The sequence below is a fragment of the Danio rerio genome, chromosome 21 (genome assembly GCF_052040795.2).
Source record: "Danio rerio strain M-AB ecotype USA chromosome 21, GRCz13ab, whole genome shotgun sequence".
In the NCBI taxonomy this organism is placed as follows: domain Eukaryota; kingdom Metazoa; phylum Chordata; class Actinopteri; order Cypriniformes; family Danionidae; genus Danio; species Danio rerio.
This window is the reverse complement of record NC_141041.1, coordinates 2,558,491-2,585,978: the sequence shown is the minus strand read 5'-3', so window position 1 is coordinate 2,585,978 and position 27,488 is coordinate 2,558,491. Positions and strand designations below refer to the sequence as shown.

Sequence of the window (27,488 nt, the reverse complement as noted above, 5' to 3'; positions counted from 1 at the left end):
GTTTTAGGCTTGTAGAAAGTCAGCGCTTTAAAGAGATGCTTTTTAAGTGTATAGTTTACAAATTTACTTACCATTTACTCTCCCTCAAATGATTGTTTCTTTTCTTTAACACAAAGAAAGTAGTTTGAAGAAAGCACCAAAATGCACCAAGTTATGATCTATATGCACTGAGAAATGGATATAAATATTCATTTTGAAAATGGGGTCTTCTCATTTATGCTGAGCCTTGTGCATGCACTAATTGCCATTTTTTTTACAGATTATATATCTGAATGAATTGTCTTTAAATACTCGTTTTGTTTTGTTGTAGACCATGGACGTATTTGAGCTAGATTTGAACCAATTTCTCTTTGTCATTTTAGAAATCAGAAAAATACGATCAACAGCCAGATAGACGGTAGATGTTCACTGTGGGAAATAATATGTTGCATGAAATCTGGTCCATTATAAATGTGTGAATCTCTCAGTAAAATGTTTCGGAATGTAAATATGAATAAAACAATATGCTTAAATGTGTGTGTATATTGTACAGAAGTGGAGAAAAATGTCTTCAAGATATGATTGTAATAGACATCTTTAGATGCGTACAGATAAAGATAAGCACTTAAAGGGATAGTTCACCCAAAGTGGAGAAATTACTCACTATTTACTCTTTCAAGTGGATCCAAACCTTTGTGTTTCTTTCTCCTCCTAAACACAAAAGAATATATTTGAAGAAAGCTGAAAACTGGTAACCAGTGACTCCCATAGTAAGAAAACCAATATGGAGATCAATGGTTACCGGTTTTCAAGATATGATTGTAATAGACATCTATAGATGCGTACAGATGAAGTGCATTAAAATAAGCACTTAAAGGGATAGTTCACCCAAAGTGGAGAAATTACTCACTATTTACTCTTTCAAGTGGATCCAAACCTTTGTGTTTCTTTCACCTCTTAAACACAAAAGAATATATTTGAAGAAAGCTGAAAACCGGTAACCATTGACTCCCATAGTAAGAAAACCAATATGGAGATCAATGGTTACCGGTTTTCAACATTTTTTTGTATATTTTAGTGTTTAACAGAAGAAAGAAATTCATAAAGGTTTGAAATAAGTAAAGGGCGAGTAAATGATGATACCTTTATGTGGGTGAACCGTCCTTTTAAATGTGGTGTTGTTTTGTCCAACAGGGGGAGCTTGTGACCGCATCCAAAGCCATCATTGAGAAAGAGTATCAACCGCGTGTGATCGTCAGTAAAACTGGACCAAACCCCTTTAACAAGCTGACGGACCAGGAGCTGGAGGAGTACCGCAAAGAGGTGGAGCTCAAGCAGAAAGGAGGAGAAGACGAAGGTAAGAACTGATCTCAGAGCAGCATCTTTCTGTTTTTCCATGCAGAAACTGATTTGGATGCCTAAAATGAAATGACACAGGGAAAAAGTATTGAACACATGAAGAAATGGAGGTGTAGAAAGGCATGAAACCCCAGACAGCAGCTGAAATCTCTTAGTAGTTTTTCAGCAAGCCTCTGCCCTTCCTCAATGTAAATGAATATCAGCTGCTTCAGTCCAACATCTACATTAGCAGGAGGATGAAGATGAAACCAGGGTGGACATTTCAGCAAGACAATGATCCAAAACACAGCCAAGGAAACTTTTAAATCCTTTCAGAGAAAGAAAATCAAGCTGTGGAATGGCCCAACCAATCACCTGACTTGAATCCAATTGAAAACACAAACTAAAGCTCAGATTTGACAGACGAGGTCCACTGAAGCATCAAGATTTGTATACTATGTTGAAGTCTGTGAGAAACTCGCACCTGAGCAATCCATGTGACTTCATTCTCCTTATGACAGGCGTCTTTAAGATGCCATCATTAAAAAGGCTTTTAATATACAGCAGGGGTTTTCAAAGTGTGAGGCGCGCCTCCCCTGGGGGGCGCCAGAGCATGTCAGGGGAGGCGCGGGAAAAAATGTTATATAATAAAAATATAATTATTAAGTTTAATTATTATATGTATTTTTTATTATATTTAAACTTTTAAATTAAACAAAGCTAAAAAAATAATACGTCAAAAATTAGAAAACCTTTTTTACCCAGAAGGCCATAGCTGTGAATTTGCTTCTGTTTGGCAAGCCCGCCAATACTGGTATATGCCTGCTAATACAATGAATCGGTTTCTGAGACCCCCCGATTCAAAGCCTTCAAGTTCAGGGCTTAAACCCAAAAGACGACGATATGATGATCAGTATTTGAGTTTAGGATTTACGTGGACAGGACCAGCTGAGGAACCACGACCTTTATGTGTGGTTTGTCAAGATATTTTGGCTAAAGACAGCATGAGACCCGCTAAACTTCGACTGTTTTGACTGGGATGGACAGTTCTTGGATCTGTTCTATTCATATTGAACCATCATCCTAGTTTTAAAAACGTCATATTAAAATACTTGTTATTACTCTGTAAATAATTGCACTTTCATGCAAATGATGATAAAAGTGAGTTAAGAGTCTGACATCTGTCTGTCTTTATATATACTGTATATATATATATATATATACAGTTGAAGTCAAAATTATTAGCCCTCCTATGAAATTTGTATTCTTTTACAAATATTTCACAAGTGCTGTTGAACAGAGCAAGAAAATTGTTTTCACGGCATTTCCTTTTGTATTTTTCTTCTGGAAAAGGTTTTTTTTCTTTTATTTTGGGTGAAATAATTATTTATATATTTTTTTAAGTAAAAACTGCTAAGGTCAATATTATTAGCCCTCTTAAGTAATTATTTGTTTGATTGGCTCCAGGAAAAAACTACTGTTGTCCAATGACTTGCCTAATTACACTAACTTGCCTAGTTAAGGTAATTAACCTAATTAAGCCTTTAAATTGCACTTAAAGCTTAAAACTGGTGTCTTGAAAAACAAATAGTACGATAATGCATTCTGTCATCATGACAAAGACAAAAGAAATAAGTTTAGATTTGAGAAAAAGAATTGTTGAGGCTCACAAAGAACGAGAAGGATATACATGTTTATCAAAGCGTTTTCAAGTGTCAAGAAGTGCCGTGAGAAATATTATTAAGAAGTTTAATGAGATCCACACTGTGGAGAACATGACTGGCAGAGGTGGAAAGCGAAAGATTTCCAAAACTTTGGAAAGAAAATTAGTAAGAGAGGTTTCTAAAGACCCAAGAACAACTGCCAAGACACTAGTGAATGACTTAGCCAAGTCTGGAATTAATGTCTCAGCAAAGACGGTCACTAGAGCCCTGCACAGGAGTGAACTGAAAGGTTGTCGACCAAGAAAGACTCCTCTTTTAAAAAAGAGACACCTCCAAGCTAGACTGAAGTTTGCCAGGGGCAATCTAGAGAAAAATAATGAATACTGGAAACGTATCCTTTGGTCAGATGAGACAAAACTAGAGCTCTTTGGCCATAGAGATGTTGCCTATGTTTGGAGGAAGAAGGGAGATGCATTTAATCTAAAGAACAGCGTTCCCACAGTGAAACATGGCGGTGGGAGTATAAAGCTATGGGGATGTTTCAGTGCATGTGAAACTGGGAATCTGATCAGGGTTGAAGGAAACATGAAAAAGGAAGACTACCCGAAGATTTTGAAAAATAACCTCAAACAGTCTGCAACAAAACTTGGTTTGGGTCGACGTTTTGTATTCCAGCATGATAATGACCCAAAGCATACCTCACTTCTGGTAAAGAACTACCTTCAACAGAACAAAGTGAAAGTCCTTGACTGGCCTGCACAAAGCCCAGACTTGAATCCAATAGAAAATCTGTGGGGGACACTGAAGTCTAGAGTTCATGCCAGAAGACCAACAAATCTGGAAGAGCTGGAGAGATTTGCTAAGGAAGAATGGGCTAACACTCCTCAGGAGACATGCTTGAAACTTGTTGAGAGCTACAATAAACGACTGATGGCTGTTATCAAGCAAAAGGGTTACACTATTGACTATTAACATCAGAGGGCTAATAATTTTGACCTCCAAGCTTTTTTTATTTTTGATTATAATTGTGTTTCTGTTTGTATTACAAACACTCAAAGCTTCCTGATTAAACTGTTATGTTTAAAAATTATGTGTTGAAAAAATCTTTAATCCATTAAAAAGCACTTGGGAGTTATTTGAAAAATAATGAAATATTTTATAGGGGGCTAATAATTTTGTCTTCAACTGTGTGTATATATATATATATATATATATATATATATATATATATATATATATATATATATATATATGTTTGTGTGTGTGTGTGTGCGCGTGCGCGTGCGTGCGTGTTTGGAAGGAGGGGGGCGCCAATAGATAAGTTGTGTCAAAAGGGAGGCCCACTGTCTTAGACTTTGAAAAACCCTGATATAAAGTATTAAATGCATTTCAGTAGCTCAGTTCTTTCTCCCTCTGTCATTTCATTGTTATTACACAGAACTCATATTCATGTTTTGTTATATCTGCTTCAATTCTATGTTAACAGCCCCTTAAGAAATATTATTTATTATTATTATATTATTTTTGTTTTTATTGTTGTTATTAATATTATCACAGGAAAATTATGACGTGTTCAACAAAAGAACAGGACAAAGACACAGATGATATAGGAATTTAACAAAAGTAGTCTTTAATAGAGAATAAAAATTAAAAGTAATTAAACTTATTTTTCCAATGAGCTATTATACGCCTTACATTTAATAAACAGAAAAAATCTACGTTTTCTTATATGAGCTAGTAAAAGAGCTTGTAACAGGACAAAAAAAATATTAGTGTACAAAGTTTTGTACAATAGGAAATGTTCTGTTTTAATGCCATGAATACAGAGTTTAAAAATGAACCAAAGAACACTTCCATAAACATTGATATGGAGTTCATAGCTCTCTAGTACAATCTTTACTCATTGATCTGAATGGTTTGGCTTGATTTTGTGAAGGAATTCTTGAGTTATATGTCGTCTCATATTCTATTTATATTGCAGGAGTTTGGTACAAACTGTATTATTATTATCATTATTATTATTTTTTTGGATATTTGTTTTTAATTTATCGCACATGATTCTTGTGAGCCCGTCAGCGCCCTCCGCAGGTCAGAAGAGAAACTTTTGTATTGCATTTAGCACAGGTTGAAGATTCTGCCTCATCCCCTGAAGACGTCCAGGGTCTGCTCAGCAGCACACATGAAAATCCGGATCCGCAGGTCATCGCAGCCCCCCCGCCCTCCATTATCCCCAGCCGCGCATCAGGGCAGGACAGCCCAGCTGATAACCCAGAATCCCCTCAGAAGGAGTTTCACTCAGCGGTGCTCAAAGCTCTGGGCTGTGAGACTGAAGCTGCAGGTATCGCCTGCGGAGGACACACTTTTGCTGCTTTTCCTCTGTGTGGTACGGTTCAGTGCGGCTCAACTTTGAGGAATTTTCCACTGGGCTCTGTGTGATTTGTATTACATCACAACACTGGTTGTGTGACATGTCCACTGCATCACCACAATCATTTATTTATTTATTACTTTATATTTACTGCTATAAAAAATATTTATTTACTTTCGTTAAAGAAAAAATGTTGCATCACAGAAACTGACAAAAAACATCTTAGGTTTTGTCTCGTTTCATATTGAAATTGTCTTAAATTGAGAAGATTTTTTCTAGACAAGTAAAAAGTGTCTTGTTTTAAAACAAAAAAAAGAATAGGAAAATACTAATAATATAAAACGGGGTCAGCAAAATTTACCTGAAAACCAGATTACTCTGCTTTTACACTGTTTTTTTTTATTATTTTGCCACATTTTTTTCTAAAAGGAAAAACATTTAGTTTTGACTTTTTAAAAAAAAAAATTAAATGTTTTTTTATTTTAATTTACTTTTAATAATATTTATAATATTTTATATTTTAAAAATTATTTTACGTTTGTTCAGTTTAAATTGTAATTCTTTCGCAACACCTAAATAAAAACTTTAATGTATAATCTTTCTATTGTTAAATGTTAGCTGATCAAACTTTTTTAATGAATATAACGGTTTAATAAAGTTCTGTCTATCTATCGTTCTATCTGTCGTTCTGTCTATCTTTCTATCTGTCTTTTTGTCTGTCTGTCCTTCTATCTGTCTGTCGTTCTGTCTTTTGTTGTTCTATCTGTCTGTCATTCTATCTATCTGTCGTTCTATCTGTCTGTCGTTCTGTCTATCCGTCAGTCTTTTTGTTGTTCTATCTATCTATCTATCTATCTATCTATCTATCTATCTATCTATCTATCTATCTATCTATCTATCTATCTATCTATCTATCTATCTATCTATCTATCTATCTATCTATCTATCTATCTATCTATCTATCTATCTATCTATCTAGTTTTGGTCATATTATGGCATATGGCTCATAATCATTTTATTTAATCCATATTTACAGTATTGACCATAATAATCGTCATTATGATTTTCTCCATTAATCGAGCACTATAATCTGCAATACTACATTTCCCGCTCACCCTGAAGTGATATAAACTTGCGGTGGAAAAATCAAACTTGAGCCAAACAGAGTCGTAAAACAGTGGAAAAGCATCATCTGTGTCCTGTGTGTGACTTTACTGGGCTCTTTCTTTCTTCTGGTGATCCAGCACTTCTCTTTATACCCGTCCCAACCTGCGTTCACCTGTCCCACATTCCCCCTGTACATACAGACTGAAACCTTCGTCCTCTTAATCCCAATCCTGGACTTAATCTCTTCGTCTTCTGGAGACGATCTGGGGATGTTTTGGGGGCTTTTCTTGCACTAATAAAGCTGATTCTGGTGTCTCTAATGGACGTTTCTGAAAATCAACTCAGATTTGACTAAACTCTGGTGTGCAGGTGGTGAAAATCTGCTTTCTCACATCTTCAGCGTTTATTCCCTGTGGTTGTGCTTGTTTTATGAATGTATTGTTGTTGGTAATTCTAATGATTTTTATTTGATATAAAATCTAATTTCGTTTTTTTCAAAGGGCAAACAGTACGATAAAGCCAAGACAAAACATATCTGTAAAACAGAATTAATATCACAGTACTTTTAAAATAGGAATTAATCAAATTCAAGTCAGGCTACTGTCATTTACTGTAATTTTAATGTTTGTTAACAGATTTTAGTTATATTTTTAGATCAGGGGTGCCCAAACTCGGTTCTGAAGGGCCAGTGTACTGCAAAGTTTAGTTCCAATCTCAATCAAACACACCTAGGCTAGCTGATCAAGCTCTTACTGGGCTTTCTAGAAACATTCTTACAAGTGTGTTGAGGCAAAATCTGCAGGACACCGGCCCTCCAGAACTGAGTTTGGACTCCCTTGTTTTAGATGAAATAATTTGAGATATTTTTTCCAGTTAGGTAGTTTGTAAAATATATATTTTAATCTTAATTCTTTCTTGTAATTTTATTTATTTATTTATTTTATTTTTAGGCTCATTTTCAGTGTTTTATGTTAGTTTTGAAAGACTAACTTAAGGATAATTAATATTTAATATGAAACCATAGACTGTAAAAGATATGGAGGGAGTATCCGTGACGTCACTCATAGTTTTCTGAAGAGCACAAATTAAGCTAGATGGGCGTGGCCAACCGTCGCCATTTTGTTTGCATGTCATCGCATTGACTGGGGGTTACCAAAAAAGGTAAAGAGGCGGAGCTTGAGTGGAGCTACTAATGCCTGCTAGCATTTTACTTCGGGAGAAACGCTTAATTCTTCATTACCTGCATCTTGTTAGTGTTCTAAACCACGTGATTGGTTGTACACTATATAAATAAAGTGTTTAGACTTTTAAAAACACTGCTGTAATACATTGAAACATTAAGCATTGTTTTTATGATGGTTTTCTACTGGAGGAAAATTCAATAGCCTTGCATTTACTAACACAGACTATATTTGATGAAATCTAGGCACAACACTGTATGACAATGCTTCAGATGACTGTTCTAGAGCCTACAGCTAATCAATCTGTCAGATTCTGGAGCGCTTTACAGGTCTAAAGAACATTATAAATGATAGATGATCTTAAATAAAACGAATACATTTATAGAGATGGTATATAAGTATACAATTGCACTCACCTGGGAAATGGAGGCCATGTGTATGGTTTGTAAGCGCATTTAAGTGCACACAGCATGCCATATCATCTGATAATTGTAGGAAATAATTCCAAAAGGCAACTGGCTGGAGGGCCGGTGTCCAGGAGAGTTTAGCTCCAACCCTAATCAATCACACCTAATTAAGCTATTCAATCTCTTACTAGATATACCTGAAACCTGGCAGGTGTGTTGAAGGAAGTTGGAGCTAAACTGCAGAAGAGCGGCCCTCCAGGACCGAGTTTGGACACCCCTGGTATAGAGCCAATGTAATGCTACCCCATGAAAAATACTATAGTCATTTATATATTTATCAACATTACATTTATGATATATTTGCATATTTATTTATATTTTCTAGTGACATTTGATTTTACAAATCCAAAAAAGCTGCTTTAACATGGTTGGACAAAATCTCAAAGTTCTCCAGGACGAGTTTAGCAGCTAATCAGCCGGAATGACATGACTGCGACCAGCGAGACCTAGCTGTCACTCAAGTGGACACGCCCTTATTTATACAGACTTAGTATTAATTCGTATAAACGAAACAAATGAGTTGTAAAAAAAAAAATCACCCTCCTCACAGTTGTCTTGAAGGGTAATATTAGCTATATACACCAAAACTATTTTTGTACCAGGCTGTAAACATGTTTTATCAGCTGTTAAATTGGTCAATTTAGCATTGCAGTCAGTGTACATCTCGAGTTTCTGGAGCCAGCCCCCAGTGGCCAGTCGATGAATTGCAATTTTGGTTACTTCTGTATTGGCTTCACGAAGGAGAGCAGAAGGTTGCTGCTTTGTTTTCTTAATTTTTTATTACAAAGACACAGAAAAATAGAAGAATAAAACTAAATGAACATAATAGGATTTTTTAATTTTTCAAATTCAAGTCAGCCAGGTTTATTTAATATACTGTAGTGTTTGTTAATACTATTATTAATGATAATATATTTTTATATTTAATTTTAATTTATTTTGGTGTTTTCTTAGCTCATTTTCAAAGTGTTGGTTTTATTTTATTGAACTTTTAGGATTGTAGTACTCTAACTTAAACATAATTATTATTATTTGCTGTGATAACGTGTTTCCATTTTGTTTTCTCAGTGTGTATCAGTCAGAGTGTAAAGAGTGCATTGGTTTAGCGAGTTTTGAAAGCTGAATTCCTGCAGTGTTGTATGTGTTTGAGAGTGTTAAGTGTGTGGACTGTAAATCTTTTTCCTTTTCTGCAGGTCAACCGCTGGAGGTTGAAGAAGGGAAAGTTCCCAGCAGCACCTGCACTCCGCCCAGCTCACCTGTGCGTGTGGATGAAGGTGTGTGTTTTTCTGCTCTGACTGAGTGTTTCTGAGCATGAGCCGACTCTACAGCACTGCTAATCTCTCTGTCTGTATGCCTGTTCATTGACTGTCTTAGACATTTATTGCTGTCGGTAATAACAGATCAAAGGGGCGTCAGTGATTTTGTTTGTTTACTGTCCACTTTTTCTATGATTATGACTTTTATACAGCTATTTTTAAATTAATTTGAATATATAAAATAATAAAATATTTAAGGATAAATGAAAAAAAAAGTATATATATATATGTGTATATATATATGTATATATATATATATATATATATATATATATATATATATATATATATATATATATATATATATATATATATATATATATATATATATATGTATATATATACAACTTGTGAAATCTCTCTTAATTTAATAGTTTTTATTTATATGACATTTTCTTTCATTTTTTTAAGAAATCAAAGTTTTTTTAAAGATAAAAATTTGCATATTTTATATTGGGCACTTTTTAATATTTTAATTTATACTTGCAAGAAATTCAAACCTTTTAAGTAAAAAAAAATCTATAATTTTAATCGGGTATTTTAAAATAGTTTTTATTTCGTTTTAATTATATGCATTTAATAAATTTTGTTTAGATTATCAGAATCTTTTAGAGAAGATGACGTTGCATTTTAGTTTTTGGCTTGTTTAGGTTTCTACTTTTTTATGATTTTTGTTGTGTTCATCTGACCCCATTTGGTCTTTATTACTATGGATTACACCCCTCTTAAAATCACAGATAGATAGTCATCTAAATATTGATGGGTAGATATTTAGATATAATATAGATCTAGATAGACATTATTTGAATAATTGTTTTATACATGCATTAAAATTTAATACTGAAATACATATTTTGTTTTTAGTTGTAAAAAGTATATATATATATATATATATATATATATATATATATATATATATATATATATATATATATATATATATATATATAGTAAATTAATAACTAATATATATAATATATATTTAGTAATATATTTATACTATATATATATAGTAAATTAATATCTAATATATATAATATTATATTTAGTAATATCTAAATATATTAATTTTTATTCGTTTTTATCCTAACCAACTGTGACAACGATGCGCATTTTAATGTGCAAAGAATAGCTTTTACCGCATTTCATGTGTAGTTATGAAAGTTAAAAGAAAGTAAAGTGCAGTTTAAAGTAAGTAGAGTCCTCTCCGGTGTAATCTGCTCTGGGAAATGTCTCGTAAAGTCTTCAATGTCTTCATTCTCCTTCATGCTCATTTCTATGGGGTCTTCAAGAATGGCTCTGTTTGTGTGTGTGTTTTCTCTTTATGGTTTCTGTCCACTTCTTTTAATTTAACCCGGTGGCTGTGATTGACCTGCATAGACATTCTCTCTCTACTTGTGCTTTTTCTTCTGTGGCCGCGTCACACACTCAGGAGATGGAAATGCTAAAGAGTACCTGTTACCATAGTAAGTACCATAGTGAGTTTCTGACCCGCCACACGGCTTCATCCGCTGATCATCATTATTTTTATCCGTCCTCTGGCGCTGATCTGCAATCAGTGTTGGTGAGGATGATCTGCACCACTCCAGATCACAGAAGCAAGTCATGACTGGAATAATCTGATTTAACTTCAGTTGTTTAATTCCAGTTGATTGGAATCTGTTTGGTTAACTGTGAGGTTATTGTGTTTTGTTTCGTTTTTGTATTTAATTGTAATTTTATTTATATTTTTTTTGTTTATATTTACTCAAATTCAATTATAAGATATATTTTATAAAATTTTATTGCTATTAAATTTATTAATAAGAATTATTTTATAGTTCATATTTATTCAAATTTTATTAAAATATGTAATTTTATAACAATATAATATTGGTTAATTACCTTGTTAAAATGTTGTATTAAAAATGTAATTCTATTCAGTTTATTTTTATTTGATTAAAATTATTATTTTTTGTTTATTTCTTTATATTTATTCAGATTCAATTATAAGATATAATTTTATAACAATATAATGTTATATATAATGCTTTTTATTATAAATAAATTTTATGATTATTACACATTTACATAATTTTTGTTTTTATTAAAATTCTATTAAAATGTCATTTTATAACAATACAATATTGGCAAATTTAATTTGTATTATTTGCATTATTAATTATAAAATTCCAATTTAATGTTTAAAATATTTCTTTATAGTTTATATTTATTACAATTAAATTAATAAAGAATTTAAAAAGTAAAAATAATTTTATTTAAATAATTAAATAAAAAATGTATAATCTTAAAGTATAATTTTTATTGCTATTTATTTTAATGATTAAAATTTAAATTTAAGTTTTTCCTCAACATTTGTCCATTAGGGTTTGACTGGATGTAACTGGATGTAATAAAATTAGCAGGTTTTTTAATGCATTATTATTCCTATAAATCTAATTTAACGACTAATTATAATAAATAAACATATGTAAAATATAAATACATGTATGCACATGTCCACAACTGTACAGATACTTAATCATATTCCTCCCATGATTAATCTATACCTGTTCATATTCACAAGTCCAAATTAGCAGAAACTTTTTGATGTTTTATGAATTCTATAATTATAATTTAATGATTAGAATTTTTCTTTATAGTTATTACTATTAAATTAAAAGATTTGATAAAAAAAGTTATAATGTTAAAGTGTAATTTTTATTGCTATTTATTTCAATGATTAATTTAATCCCCCTCCCCCCCCTTCCCCCGCATAACATATATCCATTAGTATTTGCAGAATTTAAAAATATTTATAATATTAGCAGATTTTGATGCATTATCAATTCTGTAATTTTAATTTAATGTTTAGAATATTTCTTTACAGTTTATATTAATTACAGTTCAATTAAAAAATATAATTTTTAAACCATTATAACATTATACTATTAAAGTTTCATTTTTATTGTAATTAAATGTAATAAATACAATTTAAATAGCAGTTTTTTCCGATAACATTTGTCCATTAGGATTTAGCTGCTTGTAAAGATATTTATAATATTAGCAGATTTTTTTTGATGCATTATTCATTCTATAATTCTGATTTAATAATTAGAATTTTTCTTTATAGTTTATACTTCTTACAATTCAATTAAAATGTCATTTAAACTATATTAAGATAATAGTATTTTATTATAATATGTTATTATAATATTAAAGTATAACTTGATTGCAATTTATTTTTGATTTTTAAAATTTAAATAACATTTTTCCCCCCCATGACATTTATCCATTAGGATTTGATTGGATTTAAAATATTTATAATATTAGCAGATACTTTGATGCATTATTAATTTTACAACAATTTAATTAAAATTTCATTTTGTAAAAAATAATATAATATTAAAGTGTAATTTTAATTGTAACTTAATTTAATGATTACAATTTAAATTGTTAAATTCCCTAATTTGTAAACAATTAATAGACAGGCGTTATAGCCAATCAAAGCTCTACAGTCATATAAGGCATTAGAAGCATTCACAAAATTGTGTTTGTCTCTCTATAAATGTTTAAATATTTATAGAGACACTTTACCTAATAATTATACAATTTACAGTTCAAATGGATGTAAAAGACTTGATTTGTTCATTTAAGAACATTTGAATTTTGCTGAAAGGATCTGGAGTTGAGTGCGATCATTCCAGCAACAAATCTCTCCCTAGAAACCTCTGCTTTTTTCCTCTCTTAACCTCTAATATTAACAAAGCGGGTTCTGTAATGCGCATTTTAATGCAATGCTTCAGGAGATCAGGTAAAGTATGAATATTACGCTTCCGGTATCTCTCCAAATCATATGCAGAATGTTTGTAATATTGATATTTCTCCGTTTATAAATGTGGTTGATTCTCTCTGTAGGTTTCAGACAGTTGTGAGTGTTTCATATAGATGTGTGTGTGTGTGTGTCTTTATTACTGGTGTTTGTCTGAGAGCTGAAATCTCTCTGTGAATATGAATATGTCTGATTTCTGATTGTATTTCTGATTGAAGAGCTCAGCTGATGCGGTTTTGCTGCTTGTGTGCATGATCTGGAGACGCTGATGTGGATTATTTTCTGAGAGGGTTAGAGATGAACAAAGTGTAGGAGTCCCAAGATATGCTTGTTATTGAATTTGGAGATTAAATCTAATTTTAATAGTTTGCATGTAGGGATGTTAATGTTTAACAAATAATCGGTGCTAATTTGTTTGATTTAATTGCAAATTTAAATAATGAAGTATTGGATTCAATTGTATATTTTGTTTAATGCAAATTTCACATCACATGTCACAGGAGTTGCAGTGTGATGTGGCTGTGTATCAGCACTGGTGGGAGGTGTGCGTTGGCTTGAGGCTGCAGACAGAGTGCTTCAGTGTCCCACCAGTGACATTATAGTCATACCGCACTGCTACTCGTGTGATATTGTGTTTATACAACTGTTCAACGGCATAATCATGTATATAAAAAAGAAAATCAAACACGAGTCATAAAATTTTTTTGTATGAGGTACTACTTTCTTCCTCCATTCACATCTGTAGCTGACTTTAGAACTGCAGAAACTGCTGCTTATTCACTCATTCACTTTAGAGCTAGTGTTTGAATGATTCTCTAGCATAATGTCTAAAGTGATGACAAAACAGCTGATTTAGCTCACATTTTAAGATTTTAAAGCTGAACAGCATGAAATGGCATCAGTCTACAGGGATTTCTCAGTGTTTCTCTGCTGCAGTCAGTAGATCACTAACTATCCATGAAAAAGCCAAAGCAAACACTAGCAGATTACTGTGGTATAAATACAGCACTACAGCATACACAAGAGAGAGAGATCGACTTATTGTCACTTACCTGTTCAATTATGATTTGTTCAGCTGTAATGAATTTTGAAAATCTGCCGTTTTTCTCCTCTAAGAGCTTATTATGTGGTCTCTGTTGCCATCCTGTGGTGCAACCGTCAATGTTAAATGATAAATATTTAAAATAAACACTATCCTTGTAAATAAAATGCATATTTGCAATCGAAACAACTACATTCTCCATTTTTGCCTAAAAAACCTCGTAAGGACATTATGTTGTTCAACAGCTGCAATGTTTGTCAAACTGTATGGGGGGGGGGCAGATTAATAAATAACCCTTATTACTTATTACAGAGGCTGTAAGAGTGCTGTTATTGCAGAAAATCACACAGCTATCAGCCAGAGAGAGAGTGTGTGTGTGTGTGTGTGTGTGTGTGTGTGTGTGTGTGTGTGTAATTCTACAATATTAATTCTTTATATTATATAATAAGCAATAATTTGCTGCAGTTTTATTTATTAAATTAAATTATGAATGATAATATAATATAAAAATATATATATTTAATTAAAACTGCATAAAGAGAGGAAAACTGCATATCTTGTATATATAATATATGTAAACTTTTGCAGCCAGAAAGTAATATTAATATACAAATATCTCTTTTAAAAATGCACACATAATTTTCTTTAGATTTTACTGTATTGTATAACTATAATTCAGACCCTTTGGTTGGTATTACAATTTTGTCGAATCTAAAAATAAATAATATTTTAAAAATGTATTAATTGAAAGACAGTTAACAATAAAATTGATGAATTAATTATTAAACTCATAAAACTCAAATAATAATTTACATGAATTTAAAGCATTCATGGTTATAATTCTTACATTAACATCCCTGGCAATGCAAATCTTTCCTTAGTTTACAAAATTGGTTGTTATTTAGGTAATTGCATTGAAATCCAAGTGTTGTAGTGGTTTAAGATTTAAAGTTAATGATTATCCTCAGTATCCGGATGTCTGATTTATATTGCAGGGATTCAAGCTGGAGTTGTTTCTGCTTTAAAGGCTGACCTATTGGGCGCTGAATTTTCCCATCATACCGTCTTCTTTAATGTGCAAACTCAATTGCTTTTTCCTCAATTACTTCCGAATGACAAAAAAACAACAATTTGTAATTAATTGAAAGACAATTAACAATGAAATTGCTCAATTAATTATTAAAATCATAGTCAACTTCATGCAAATTGTTGTGCACTGTTGTTTTTGAGAGTTGTGGATTTTAAAGCATGAATGATTATAATTGCCTACATTCAGCAAATTCAAATTACAATGCCAATTTTCCCTTAATTCACTCCAAAATTGGTTGTTTTTTAGGTAGTTGCATTGAAATCCAAGTGTTTAGCGGTTTAATAATTAAAGCTAATGATCAGCGTCTGTATCAGGATGTCAGTCTGATTTATATTGCAGGGAATCAAGCGTTTGCTGGAGTTTTTTTCTGCTTTTAAAGCTGTTGAGCGCTGAATTCTCCCACCATACCTTCGTCTTTAATGTGCAAACTCATTTGTTTTCCTCATTCCCATCCACAGAAGTGAAGCAGGAGCAGACATTTAAAGAAGAAAGCGACGCCGCTACTTTAAGACAGACCCTCCCCGACCTGACCTCCGACGAAGCCTCTGAAGCCACTGCCCTCCCCTCAGAAGACCCCGCCCCTGGACAGACAGACTCCACCCCTCAGCCTGAAGGGGAGGAGCCTGTCGCTGGGGATGATGCAGCCGGCAGCGACGAATCGCCCAACAAATCCCCGTCAAAGAAGAAGAAGAAGTTTCGCACGCCGTCATTCCTGAAGAAAAACAAGAAGAAATCGGAGACGCAGTGAGGCAAAACCAGGCAATACCTTTCATTTTAAGCCCATCTGTTTTTGTACTGTTCACATTTAGCGTGTGGATCTTTTTATTAAAGGTTTTTATTGATTTAACAGTTGTTCATTAATGCTGAGGCGTTCATCTGCTTTATACACACAAGAAAATCTCAATCTGAATATTAATAACCACTAATGATGTATTGGGAATGTCATTGAAGAGTTGTTAAATTAACAGCTTTGCTCTGCTGCATGCTTCTGATTTTTAGGATCAAATGTGCCGTCAGATTTACAATAAAATAGGAGGCTATAAACAGCTTAAAATAACACAAATATGATGATCTGGAGTGAAACGCCTGATGTAATCTTGAGGAAAGCGTGTAAAAATATGCTTGCGGTAATGTTCTGATTGACTCGCGTTTATTTTTGGATGGAAAATTCAGATTTTTTGAAAATAAACGTCGAGGAATTTCATGCTTTTGTCACATTTCAGTCAAAAATCAAACGTTTTTTTGTTTTCCTAAAAAATATTATGACTTTTATTGTGTCACTTCCATAACAAACATGCATGATCTTTAATGCTAAATTATTATTTTTTTAATTGAGCAATGTTCACGATCTTTAAAGTAAAAAAAAAAAAAATATATATATATATATATATATATATATATATATATATATATATATATAATTTTTTTTTTTTTTTGTGGATCTGTATTATTAGAATCAAAAGTATCTCCCCCCCACCAAAAACAGTTAACACTGATAACATTAAGATCACACAGTTACAATTGTTTTTGGGTGTAAAATGAATGCTAAATGATTAGTTTTGTTGAAATTAATCAAAATCAAAGGTTGCTTTTCTTCCATTAAATAAGTTTTTTTTATTAATATTTTATTGTGAAGCTTGCACAACAAATGTTCACAATCTTTAATGTAAAATATTTTTTAAAAATGTTTTCAATTTTTTTTCCAAAAATAGTAAACACCCTGATAACATTCAAATTGGTACATACATATAAATATCTAGAGAGAGAGAGAGATAAGAATTGCGTTTCTTCATAACATAAGTCCAGAGCTTTATTATTTATCCAGCGTTGTTGTAAGACTCATATTAAATATCAACCATCTTTCATACGAAAACCACTTATTTGACAGTAATTTAGTATCAAATCGAGAATAATAAAGGCTCAAAATGTGTGTATTGCTATGGAAAATGTCATTTTAAAGGTTAAATATAGAAATAGTTTTATCAAAAGCATGCACTATCTCACCTGGGTGCCCAATCAAACAAAAAAACACCAAGACATATGAAAACACCAACAACAGGAGCTTCAAAAATATCACATTTATTCAGTCATATTTACTTGAATGACATTTGAGCTTTTTTGTGAATAAATGTGAAAAACAAACCTTAATCATTTTTGGCTGAAATGTGACCTATTTCTGAGATTTGCCCTACAAAGATGCATTTGCGTAGCTTTACATGTCTGAATACTGCATTGTTTTTGTTTTTTACATGCATATTAAACATGTGAAGGTTGTTTTTAAACTAGCTGTGACTTCATCCTGCAGTAATATGACCACTTATGTTTGCTTTTGCTTTTATATATATTTTTTTAGTTGTGTTTAGCTCTAGTTTTATTCAAAAACACTGTTGTAACTTTAATTTTGCTGGTCTGACTGACACTATTATTGTCCTGTAAAACAGCACAGACTCCGTTATTAAAGCTTCAATGTCTTGAATTGATTTAGACCAGTGTGTGGGGGTGTTTTCATAGACACACACACACATATATACACACACACACACATATACTGCGGTAAGTGTGTCTTCCTAATAACACTGTGAAATTATTCACTTGATTATTCTGAATAACCTTTTTTGAAGATTTTACGTCTAAACACACCATATCTCTGAGTGAGAAACGTGCAGTTCATAATTCAGCCCACATTTAACAAGAAAAACATTAATTGCATTTATAAAATCAATAAAAAATTAAACTTATTTAAAGGAGAATTGGCATCAATTATGCTGTGAAAATGGGTGACTAAATTTTATAAGCTTATTATAATTAAGCCATTTAAAATATTCAAATTATTACTTTATTATTTACCCTGTATATTTTCTTTGCACACTTCAAAATTTTAATGCATAAATATTCTCATTATTAATTAATTTTATAATTACTATTTCAAATATGCTTTTTAATATTTTGCATGGCATTTTTACCATAGTTTTTCAGTAAATATTTTACATACAAACACACATGCATACACACACACACACACACACACACACACACACACACACACACACTTACTGCAGTCAGTCTTTCTAATAGCACTGCAAAAATTGAAAATATTCACACGATTACTCTGAATAACCACACCTTTAAAGTTAAAAATGTAAAGATTTACCTCTAAATACAGCATATTTCTGAGTGAGGAACCTGCAGTTCATAATTCAGCCCAAATTTAAGAAGACAAACACAAATTAATTGCGTTTATAAAATCAATAAAAAATGGACCGGGGGGACCAAGTCGGAGCACTCACTCTGGTCTCCTGAGTTCTGCGATTGGTTGGGGAAATTCCAAATTAAACCAAAACAAACCATTACAATTAGCTTAATGCCCCATTCACATGGGGCGTCAGCGTCAACGCTTCCCGTTCACTTTAAATAGGTGACGTCAGACGTTGCCGAACTGCATTGTGGATCCGTCGGCGCTGCTTCAGAGGCGTTGCTCGCTGCAGAAGTTGGGACTAGCTTATGGAAGCGTCAGCCAATCAGATCGCTGTATGCAAATACACCAGCTAGACAGTGGCCTATTGCTGACTGAATTTCATTGGCTGACGCTGCTATGACGATCACTTCAGCCCTAACTTCAGACACGCCTTCAGTCAAGCATTGACGCTGAAGCCCCGTGTGAATGGGGCGTAAGATTAGCAAGCAAAATTCGGGATATTGCAACCTGACAATTATAAATAAATAAATAAATAAATAATACAGCTTATTTAAAGGAGAATTGGCATCAGTGCTGCTGTGATAGTTATAGACTAAATTGTAAAAGATATTATTACTTTTATTTTTTACCCTAAAGATTTTCTTTGCGCACACTTAATGCAGGATTATTCTCATTATTGATTTACTGTATAATTATTATAACATATGCTTTTTTTCATACCATTTTTGCCATTATAATTTACCTTTATTTCGGTAATTTCAATAGTTTTCATACAAACACACAAACACATACAGACTCTCTGCGCTGTGTTTTTCTAATAACACTGTGAAAATATTCACTCCATTATTCCGAATAACCTTAATGTAAAGATTTAAATCTAAACGCTGCATGAGAGACGTGCAGTTCATAATTCAGCCCAAATTTAAGAAGAAAAAACAAATTAATTGCATTTCTAAAATAAAAATACAGCTTATATGAAGGAGAATCGGCATCAGTGCTGCTGTGAAAATAGACGACATTTTCAAAACTTATAATTATTAAAATTCATTTAAAAGATTTTAATTATTACTTTATCATTTATTCTAAGATTTTGAAGTGTGCAAAGAAAATCTTCAATGCATGAATATTCTCATTATTGATTTATTGTATAATTATTATAACAAATATACTTCTTATCTTTTTTCATACCACTTTTACTGTTATAATTTACCTGTATTTCAGTAATCGGAGTAGTTTTCATACACACACACACACACACACACACACACACACATGCACACACATGCACATCTGCCTAATAACACTGTGAAAATATTCACTCCATTATTCTGAATAACCTTTCTTGAAGTTAAAAACGTAAAGATTTACATCTAAATACAGCGTGAGAGACGTGCAGTTCCAAATTTGAGAAAACTCCAAATAAATTGGATTTATAAAACAAATTAAAAACACAGCTTATATGAAGGAGAATTGGCATCAGTGCTGCTGTGATAATGATGGACTGCATTTTAAAAGCTTACAATCAGTAATAAAAGTCATTTAAAAGGTTTTTATATATTAAAAGTCATACAATCGCCTCAGCAAGAAGGTCACTGGTTTAAGCCCTGGCTGGGTCAGTTGACATTATTTGTGTGGAGTTTGCATGTTCTCCCCGTGTTGGCGTGGGTTTCCTCCGGGTGCTCTCGTTTCCCCCACAAGTGTAAAGACATGCACTGTAGGAGAATTGGGTGAGCTAAAATTGTCTAGTGGATGAGTGTGTATGGGTGTTTCCCAATGTTGGGTTGCAGCTGGAAGAGCATCCACTGAGTAAAACTTATGCTGGATATGTTGGCGGTTCATTCCACTGTGGCGATGCCAGATTAATAAAGGGACAAAGTCGAAAAGAAAATGAATGCATGTATATAAATATATTCATTCATTCATTTGCTTTTCTGGGGCCGGGTCACGGGGTGGCCAGCAGTCTCAGGAGAGAACCCCAGACTTCCCTCTCCCCACACACTTCCTCCAGCTCCCCCAGGGGGATCCCGAGGCGTTCCCAGGTCAACCTGGAGACATAGTCCCAGTTTATATATGACCCTGAAGATTTTCTTTGCACACGTATACACACACAAACATTCTCATTAATGATTTACTGTATATTTATTATAACAAATACTTATTTTAATATTCCATTTAACTTTATTTCACACCATTGTAATTAATTTTTCTGTATTTCAGTAATCTCAACACGTTTCTCATTGTGATGATGAACATTTGCAGTGAATCTATGCGCCAAAATGCCCATTATAATGTCCGCTGTATTACGATTTGCACGTTTCTCTACAGATTTCTCAATATTCCTTCATTAAACGACTAACCCCTGCAGTATAATACTAATAATTCTCTACAATCAGATGTCTGTGGAGTTAATGCAGGTAAATAAGTGAAATACTAACTGGAGTCTGGGTTTTTGTGGGTGTTTCTGGCCTGATGCGGTGTTTATCTCCTCTAGAAACACTAGCAGGGTCTGGAGCGCTGCATGGCATTATGGACTTGTTTGTCTTTGCACTTTTCTCTCGATGTTTTTTCCCCAGCAGCTGTTTTCTGGATACGTCACTAATGTCTGATGGTTTCATTTCAAGCCGTTCATTTTGAAGTCTCTGTTCAGTCTCTCGACACTGATCTTCTTTTCTGAAAGCAATTGTATGTAATACAGTTTTAAAAACAATTATTGTGATTTCTTCATGGTTCTGTTCGTTTCGCAGCCATGAATAAAAGCCCATCTTTTAAAAGCTGCCATGATGTTGATGTGTTTTGCTTTGACTTTCTCTAGTGTTTATCTTCTTTATTCAACATTTGTGTATTTTTGGGGTATTTATAATTGTGAATTGCATTATGGGATGTTGATCTGTAGATTTCGGATGTTGAAAATTCAACTCTACAGTTTAACAAAGTGACTTTATTAGCAGTTTACTCATTTGAAATGTAATGTATAAGGAATAATTAATTCATTCATTCATTTTCTTGTCTGCTTAGTCCCTTTATTAATCTGGGGTTGCCACAGTGGAATGAACCGCCAACTTATCCAGCAAGTTTTACGCAGTGGATGCCCTTCCAGCTGCAACCCATCTCTGGGAAACATCCACACACACACACACACACACACACACACACACACACACACACACACACACACACACACACACACACACACACACACTACGGACAATTAAGCCCACCCAATTCACCTGTATCGCATGTCTTTGGACTGTGGGGGAAACCGGAGCACCCGGAAGAAACCCACGCGAAGGCAGGGAGAACATGCAAACTCCATAAGGAATAATATCTAGAGAAATAAGTGTGTAAAATAACAGAAAATGTACTGGCAGGTTATTACAAAGTTTTTGTAGTGTAATATACAACACCAACATAGACAATATAGCACTGCAAACTATTATATATGCCCATACAAGTCACTTCTTGAGCTTTTCATAGTTAAAAATTAGAAATGAGTTTGCAATAGGATATTGTTAATGCCTTTTTAAATCAAGGGTTTCCTGAAAACAGCCTACACCTTTTTTTATATGGGCTAGCTATTAGCTGGTTATTCTACAACACAAGTATAGCTTTTAGATCCCCCACACCATTACACCACCACCACCACCCTGAACTATTAATACAAGGCAGGATGGATCCATGCTTTCATGCTGTTGACGCCAAATTCTGACCCGACCATCCGAATGTGGCAGCAGAAATGGAGACTCCTGTCTGCTAAGACGAGGAAACTGAGGCTACAATTCACACAGGCTCACCAAAACTGGACAATAGAAGATTGGAGAAACGTTGCTGCTCTGATGAGTCTCCATTTCTGCTGACACATTCAGATGCTCGGCTCAGAATTTGGCATCAACAGCATGAAAGCATGGATCCATCCTGCCTTGTATCAGCGGTTCAGGCTGCTGGTGGTGGTGTAATGGTGTGGGGGAGATTTTCTTGGCACATTTTGGGTCCATTAGTACCAATTGAGCATCATCGCCACATCCTACCTGAGTATTGCTGCTGACCATGTCCATCCCTTTATGAGCACAGTGTCTCCATCTTCTGATGGCTACTTCCAGCAGGATAACGCAGCATGTCATAAAGCGTGAATCATCTCAGACTGGTTTCTTGAACATGACAATGAGTTCACTGTACTCAAATGGCCTCCACAGTCACCAGAGCTCAATCCAATAGAGCAGCTTTGGGATGAGGTGGAACGGGAGATTGGCATCATGGATGTGCAGCCGACAAATCTGCAGCAACTGTGTGATCCTATCATGTCAATATGGAGGAAAATCTCTGAGGAATATTTCCAGTAACAGTAACCAGTAACCTGGTACTAGTAAGGTGTACCTAATACAGTGGCCAGTGAGTGTAGATTGTCTCATTCTTTGATATGCTGTAATAAATTTAAATTACTTAATTATTACATGTACTGTATATAGACATAACTTAAACATTAGGTCATGAATGTTTACTTGAAAGTTTTGGAAACATCATGGAAAAGTCTTGGAATTTTAGTAGTCATACATAGAAATGTGTTTGAACCCTGCAGAATGAATTGCCTCAAGATGGTTAAAAAAAAAGGTTTAAACTATCTTGTTATATTGCTGAAATGGTGAGTGTATAGGTACTGGTGAGTCTATATATATATATATATATATATATATATATATATATATATATATATATACATATATATATATATATACATATATATATATATATACATATATATATATATATATACATATATATATACATATATATATATACATATATATATATACATATATACATATATATATATATATATATATATATATATATATATATATATATATATATATATATACACACACAGTTAAAGTCAGAATTATTAGCCCCCGCCCCCCTGTTTATTTTTTCCCCAATTTCTGTTTAAAGGAGAGCAGATTTTTTCCCCAACACATTTCTAATCATAATAGTTTCAATAACTCATCTCTAATAACTGATTTATTTTCTCTTTGCCATGATGACAGTAAATAATGTTAGACTAGATATTGTTCAAGACACTTCTATACAGCTTAAAGTGACATTTAAAGACTTAACTAGGTTAATTAGGGTAACTAGGCAGGTTAGGGTAATTAGGAAAGTTATTGTATAATGATGGTTTGTTCTGGAGACTATCAGAAAAAAATATAGCTCAAGGGGGTCTAATAAAATTGCCTTAAAATGGTGTTTAAAAATCTAAAAACTGCTTTTATTCTAGCCGAAATGAAACAAATAAGACTTTCTCCGGAAGAAAAAATATTATTAGACATACTGTGAACATTTCCTTGCTCTGTTAAACATAATTTGGGAAATATTAAAAAAAAAAGAAAAATAAATAAATAAATAAATCAAAGGCGGGCTAATAATTCTGACTTCAACTGTATAGATAGATTGATGGATGGATGGATGGATGGATGGATGAAGAATGAGAAAGAGGGATGGATGAATATAACTCATACTTTTATATAAAACTCAGCCAGAAACACAAGTTACTATTAGTTGTTATCAAGCAATGCTTACTTCACTGAGTCAGTTTAATGGTGAAGGGATTGATCAGGCCTGTTGATGGAAGCTTTGTGAAGAAATGTCATGCTCTTTTGTAAAAGTATTTTGTCGTAGTTATAAAATACAAAATTTTATTTTGATAATTTTCTGGCTGCTGTATTTTGTAGTATATTTTGATACACTTAATATTAAGATTATTTAAAAATACATTTCAATGAATTTTGCCCATCCCTGAGTACAAGACGTTTAACAACATCTTTAAATATAAAACAAAATAAAAATGTCAGAAAGCATATTAACAGAATACAATCAAAGTATAATCAATTGCAAGGGGTACAAATAAACGAATAGTTATAATTTATTAGTTCAATAAACCAAATTAAATATACATAATGCTTTAGAAATGTTTTTAAGCTTTTCTGTTTCTAATGTTACACGGTTTAGTACATATTATTAATTCTCAGTTGTGAAATGTTCACAATTTGGCTTAACTTTAGCCCATATCTTTACATAAATATGATGTTTTTCAAGTAACGTTAATATTATTGCAGTGTGAATGATAGAGGGCGGCATAGCACGTGCCGTGACGTCAGCTTATAACGCAACGACGCACGAGCGTGCTCCCGTCAGCTGATCAGTGAGCCGCTGCGGAATTACCCAGCGTCGCTGCGATATTTTCATTAAATCAACGGCAAAACTACAATGAAACGATAAAACAGCAGCTCCGGTGAGTAAAAAACACACCGACACTTCATCCGACACACACTCGGACAAACAATACACACGCGGCGTCACATAATAATGACGATAAACACACTGATGAACGGGCCAGAGGTCAGTGTACACATACACAAACACACACGCTAACATCATTCAGGCGTTATTAACATACACAGGCAACATATAATGAAGATACACACCCCATATGTGCGTGTACAAACACACTTATATCTTTAAATAAACGTTATATGATGTTAACACAGATTAAACATGACGTGTTCATCAACATTATGGGCTAACATAGCATTTATTTACTGCTCAGATATTTATTCAGTCTAAATAAGAATGTTATTGAGGTAAAGTTGGTTTTATAGTCACACATTCACACTTTCTCCTTGATGATGTAATGGCAGAAAAGTATTCTTTGCATATTGTAAATGGGGAAATCATATTAGCAGCCAGTGGCTATCAAAGTACAACACTGTTTACAGTAAAATAAGTAGAGCTAATGTTGTTCTGAAGTCATATTCACAGGTGATTTCATACTGAATATTCAAAGTACCATAGTAAACAATATAGGATGCATGTCACACGCTGTTATTAAATGAATGTGCGCATATAAAACCACTATTACATCAGTAAAAGTGTTCAAGTGAATAAATCTGCTGTTGACTGGCTTGAGTGTTTCATTTCAAACAGTGTTAAAAGCTGAAGTCTGTCGTTTCTCTGTTATATCGATAGAGATTGTTAGCCATTTTCTCTGTCAGCCTAACTTTTATTCCTGCTGTAATTATTTTATTTGTTCGTCCAGACAGAATCTGAAGGGCATTTATTAGTGTTGTAATATCTGTTTGTGCATATATAAATGTGATTCAGAGATCAGATATCCCGCGTTTTGGTCTTTACGTTTGCAAATTACATTTGATGATGCATAGAGGCCCGGCGCCAGGATGTCATAACTGAGGGGGCATTTTAATCCCATAGGGGGGCACTAGAAATACATTAAAAAGATACCTAAAAAAAGCTTCAGTTATTATTAGGGATGAAACAATATTGTAAATACCGTCATACCACAATAGTAATGTTTTTCAATATTACCGTAGCCGCATGACTCAATAAAACTATATTTCTGAGAAAAGTTTGCTTAGTCGAATGAAGCGAACGGGAGGTAGCGGGAACTACAATTCCCATCAGCCTTGGCGCTGCCATCATCCTTTGTGGTCTGTTGTCACTACAGATCCAGTAATGTGGAAATGGAGTGTGCTGCTAGTAGCGGGGAAGAAAAAGAGCTGGAAATGATCGAACCTAAAGCGGGTTTTAAATCAGATGTGTGGAAGCATTTCGGTTTCTTTCTAAAAAGATACGAAAAAGGAGAAAAGGTGACAGACAAAGAAAAAACAGTATGCAGGCACTGCCAGACTGTGGTGAGATATAAGTCGGGGAATACGACTAATAACAGTCATGGGGACTGCAGAACACAGCACACTGTTCAGATTGATGCAGACATTGACTTGTACCGCAAACAGACCTCTATCTCACTCATGGCTTGTCCTCTCAAGTAGTGGAAAGACAATGCACAACGTTACCCACTGCTGTCCACCTTGACTAAATCATATCTCTCTGTCCCAGAAACCTCAGTCCTAAATGAAAGGGGTTTTTCTGTTGCAGGGGACATGCCCAGAGACCCCAGCTCATACCAGATTATAGTTATATGATCATTTTCTTTAAAAAACCCATCTCTATCTAAGTGAGTGAGTGATTAAATGTTGAATGTGATGAGTTTTCAACAATACTAAATTGAAACTATTTTTTTTATATGGTTTAATAGTTTTTTGTTATTAAAATTTAAAAATTGAAGTTCCTCTTTCGAAGCTTACAGATAGATGGCTGATTTGTATGTCATTAATATATTCAGTGCTAAGGTAAATAAACACTTTGGGCACTTTTTTCGAGTCTTTTCATTAGTTTTGTTTTCCTGTAAATTACTCAATAAATACTGCACCGTGTCATTCATACTGAGGTATTACAGTACTGTGAAATTCTGATACCGTTACATTCCTAGTTATTATAATAAAACATTTAGCAGGTAGGCAGCGCATGTGAGAGGTTGATCTGCGGCAAATCCACTTACTTAGTCACTAGGCTATACCCATTTCATTTATAACACTGTAAACTTGACTTGGCAGGCCGATCCTCTATAAAGGCATTTTTGAGTGTCCTAACTTAATGCTGCTGCATAATGGGATGTTTCTTTACAAAACTGTAAAATTGGCTTTAGCAATTTGAAAATGAAAGCAAACATTCAAAAGGGTTCTGCGTTTTGTCAATTTCATGGGTTCATTTTAATAATATTAATAATAATGAATATATTCAATTATAATATTAAATACAGTGTAGACTACTCTGGGACTGTGCAGTGAACTAAACATTGTTATTAGGTTACATATCCCCTATAACTGAAAAACTAATGTGAAAACGACAGGCAGTTGCGTCTTTGCTAAAATGAATTTAGCGTCAGATTTCTTCTGCGTTTTTTACATTTAGAGCTCAAGATTTTAAAGAATTAGTTAAACAAAACATGTAATGAATTAGGCTGCGCACCTGTCATACCAGCCTGATCTCACGAGAAAACGTAAGTATTTTACGTTTTGCC

General features: G+C 33.3%; 2 protein-coding genes and 1 long non-coding RNA gene across 35 annotated transcripts in view; 2 read left to right on the top strand and 1 right to left on the bottom strand.

Annotated features, from left to right (window-relative positions):
• The window catches only part of add1 (adducin 1 (alpha)), a 79,509-nt gene extending 61,662 nt beyond the window's left edge, over positions 1 to 17,847 (top strand). For 9 of the 32 annotated variants that reach the window (XM_087299842.1, XM_087299836.1, XM_087299838.1 and 6 more), the window contains 5 exons: positions 1,174 to 1,336; positions 5,101 to 5,319; positions 9,298 to 9,378; positions 10,853 to 10,886; positions 15,822 to 16,210. In XM_087299842.1, the coding sequence (XP_087155968.1) occupies positions 1,174 to 1,336; positions 5,101 to 5,319; positions 9,298 to 9,378; positions 10,853 to 10,886; position 15,822 (498 nt within the window). In that variant the 3' untranslated portion in view covers positions 15,823 to 16,210. 32 annotated transcript variants of the gene reach the window in all.
• The window catches only part of LOC147838686 (uncharacterized), a 1,589,207-nt gene that overhangs the window by 1,093,223 nt on the left and 468,496 nt on the right, over positions 1 to 27,488 (bottom strand). The window lies entirely within an intron of this gene.
• wdr7 (WD repeat domain 7) overlaps positions 24,741 to 27,488 on the top strand; it is a 188,666-nt gene continuing 185,918 nt past the window's right edge. For both annotated transcript variants that reach the window (XM_087300465.1, XM_087300464.1), the window contains exon 1: positions 24,741 to 24,842. The gene's annotated coding sequence lies outside the window, so the exon portion shown is untranslated. The remainder of the gene's footprint in view (positions 24,843 to 27,488) is intronic.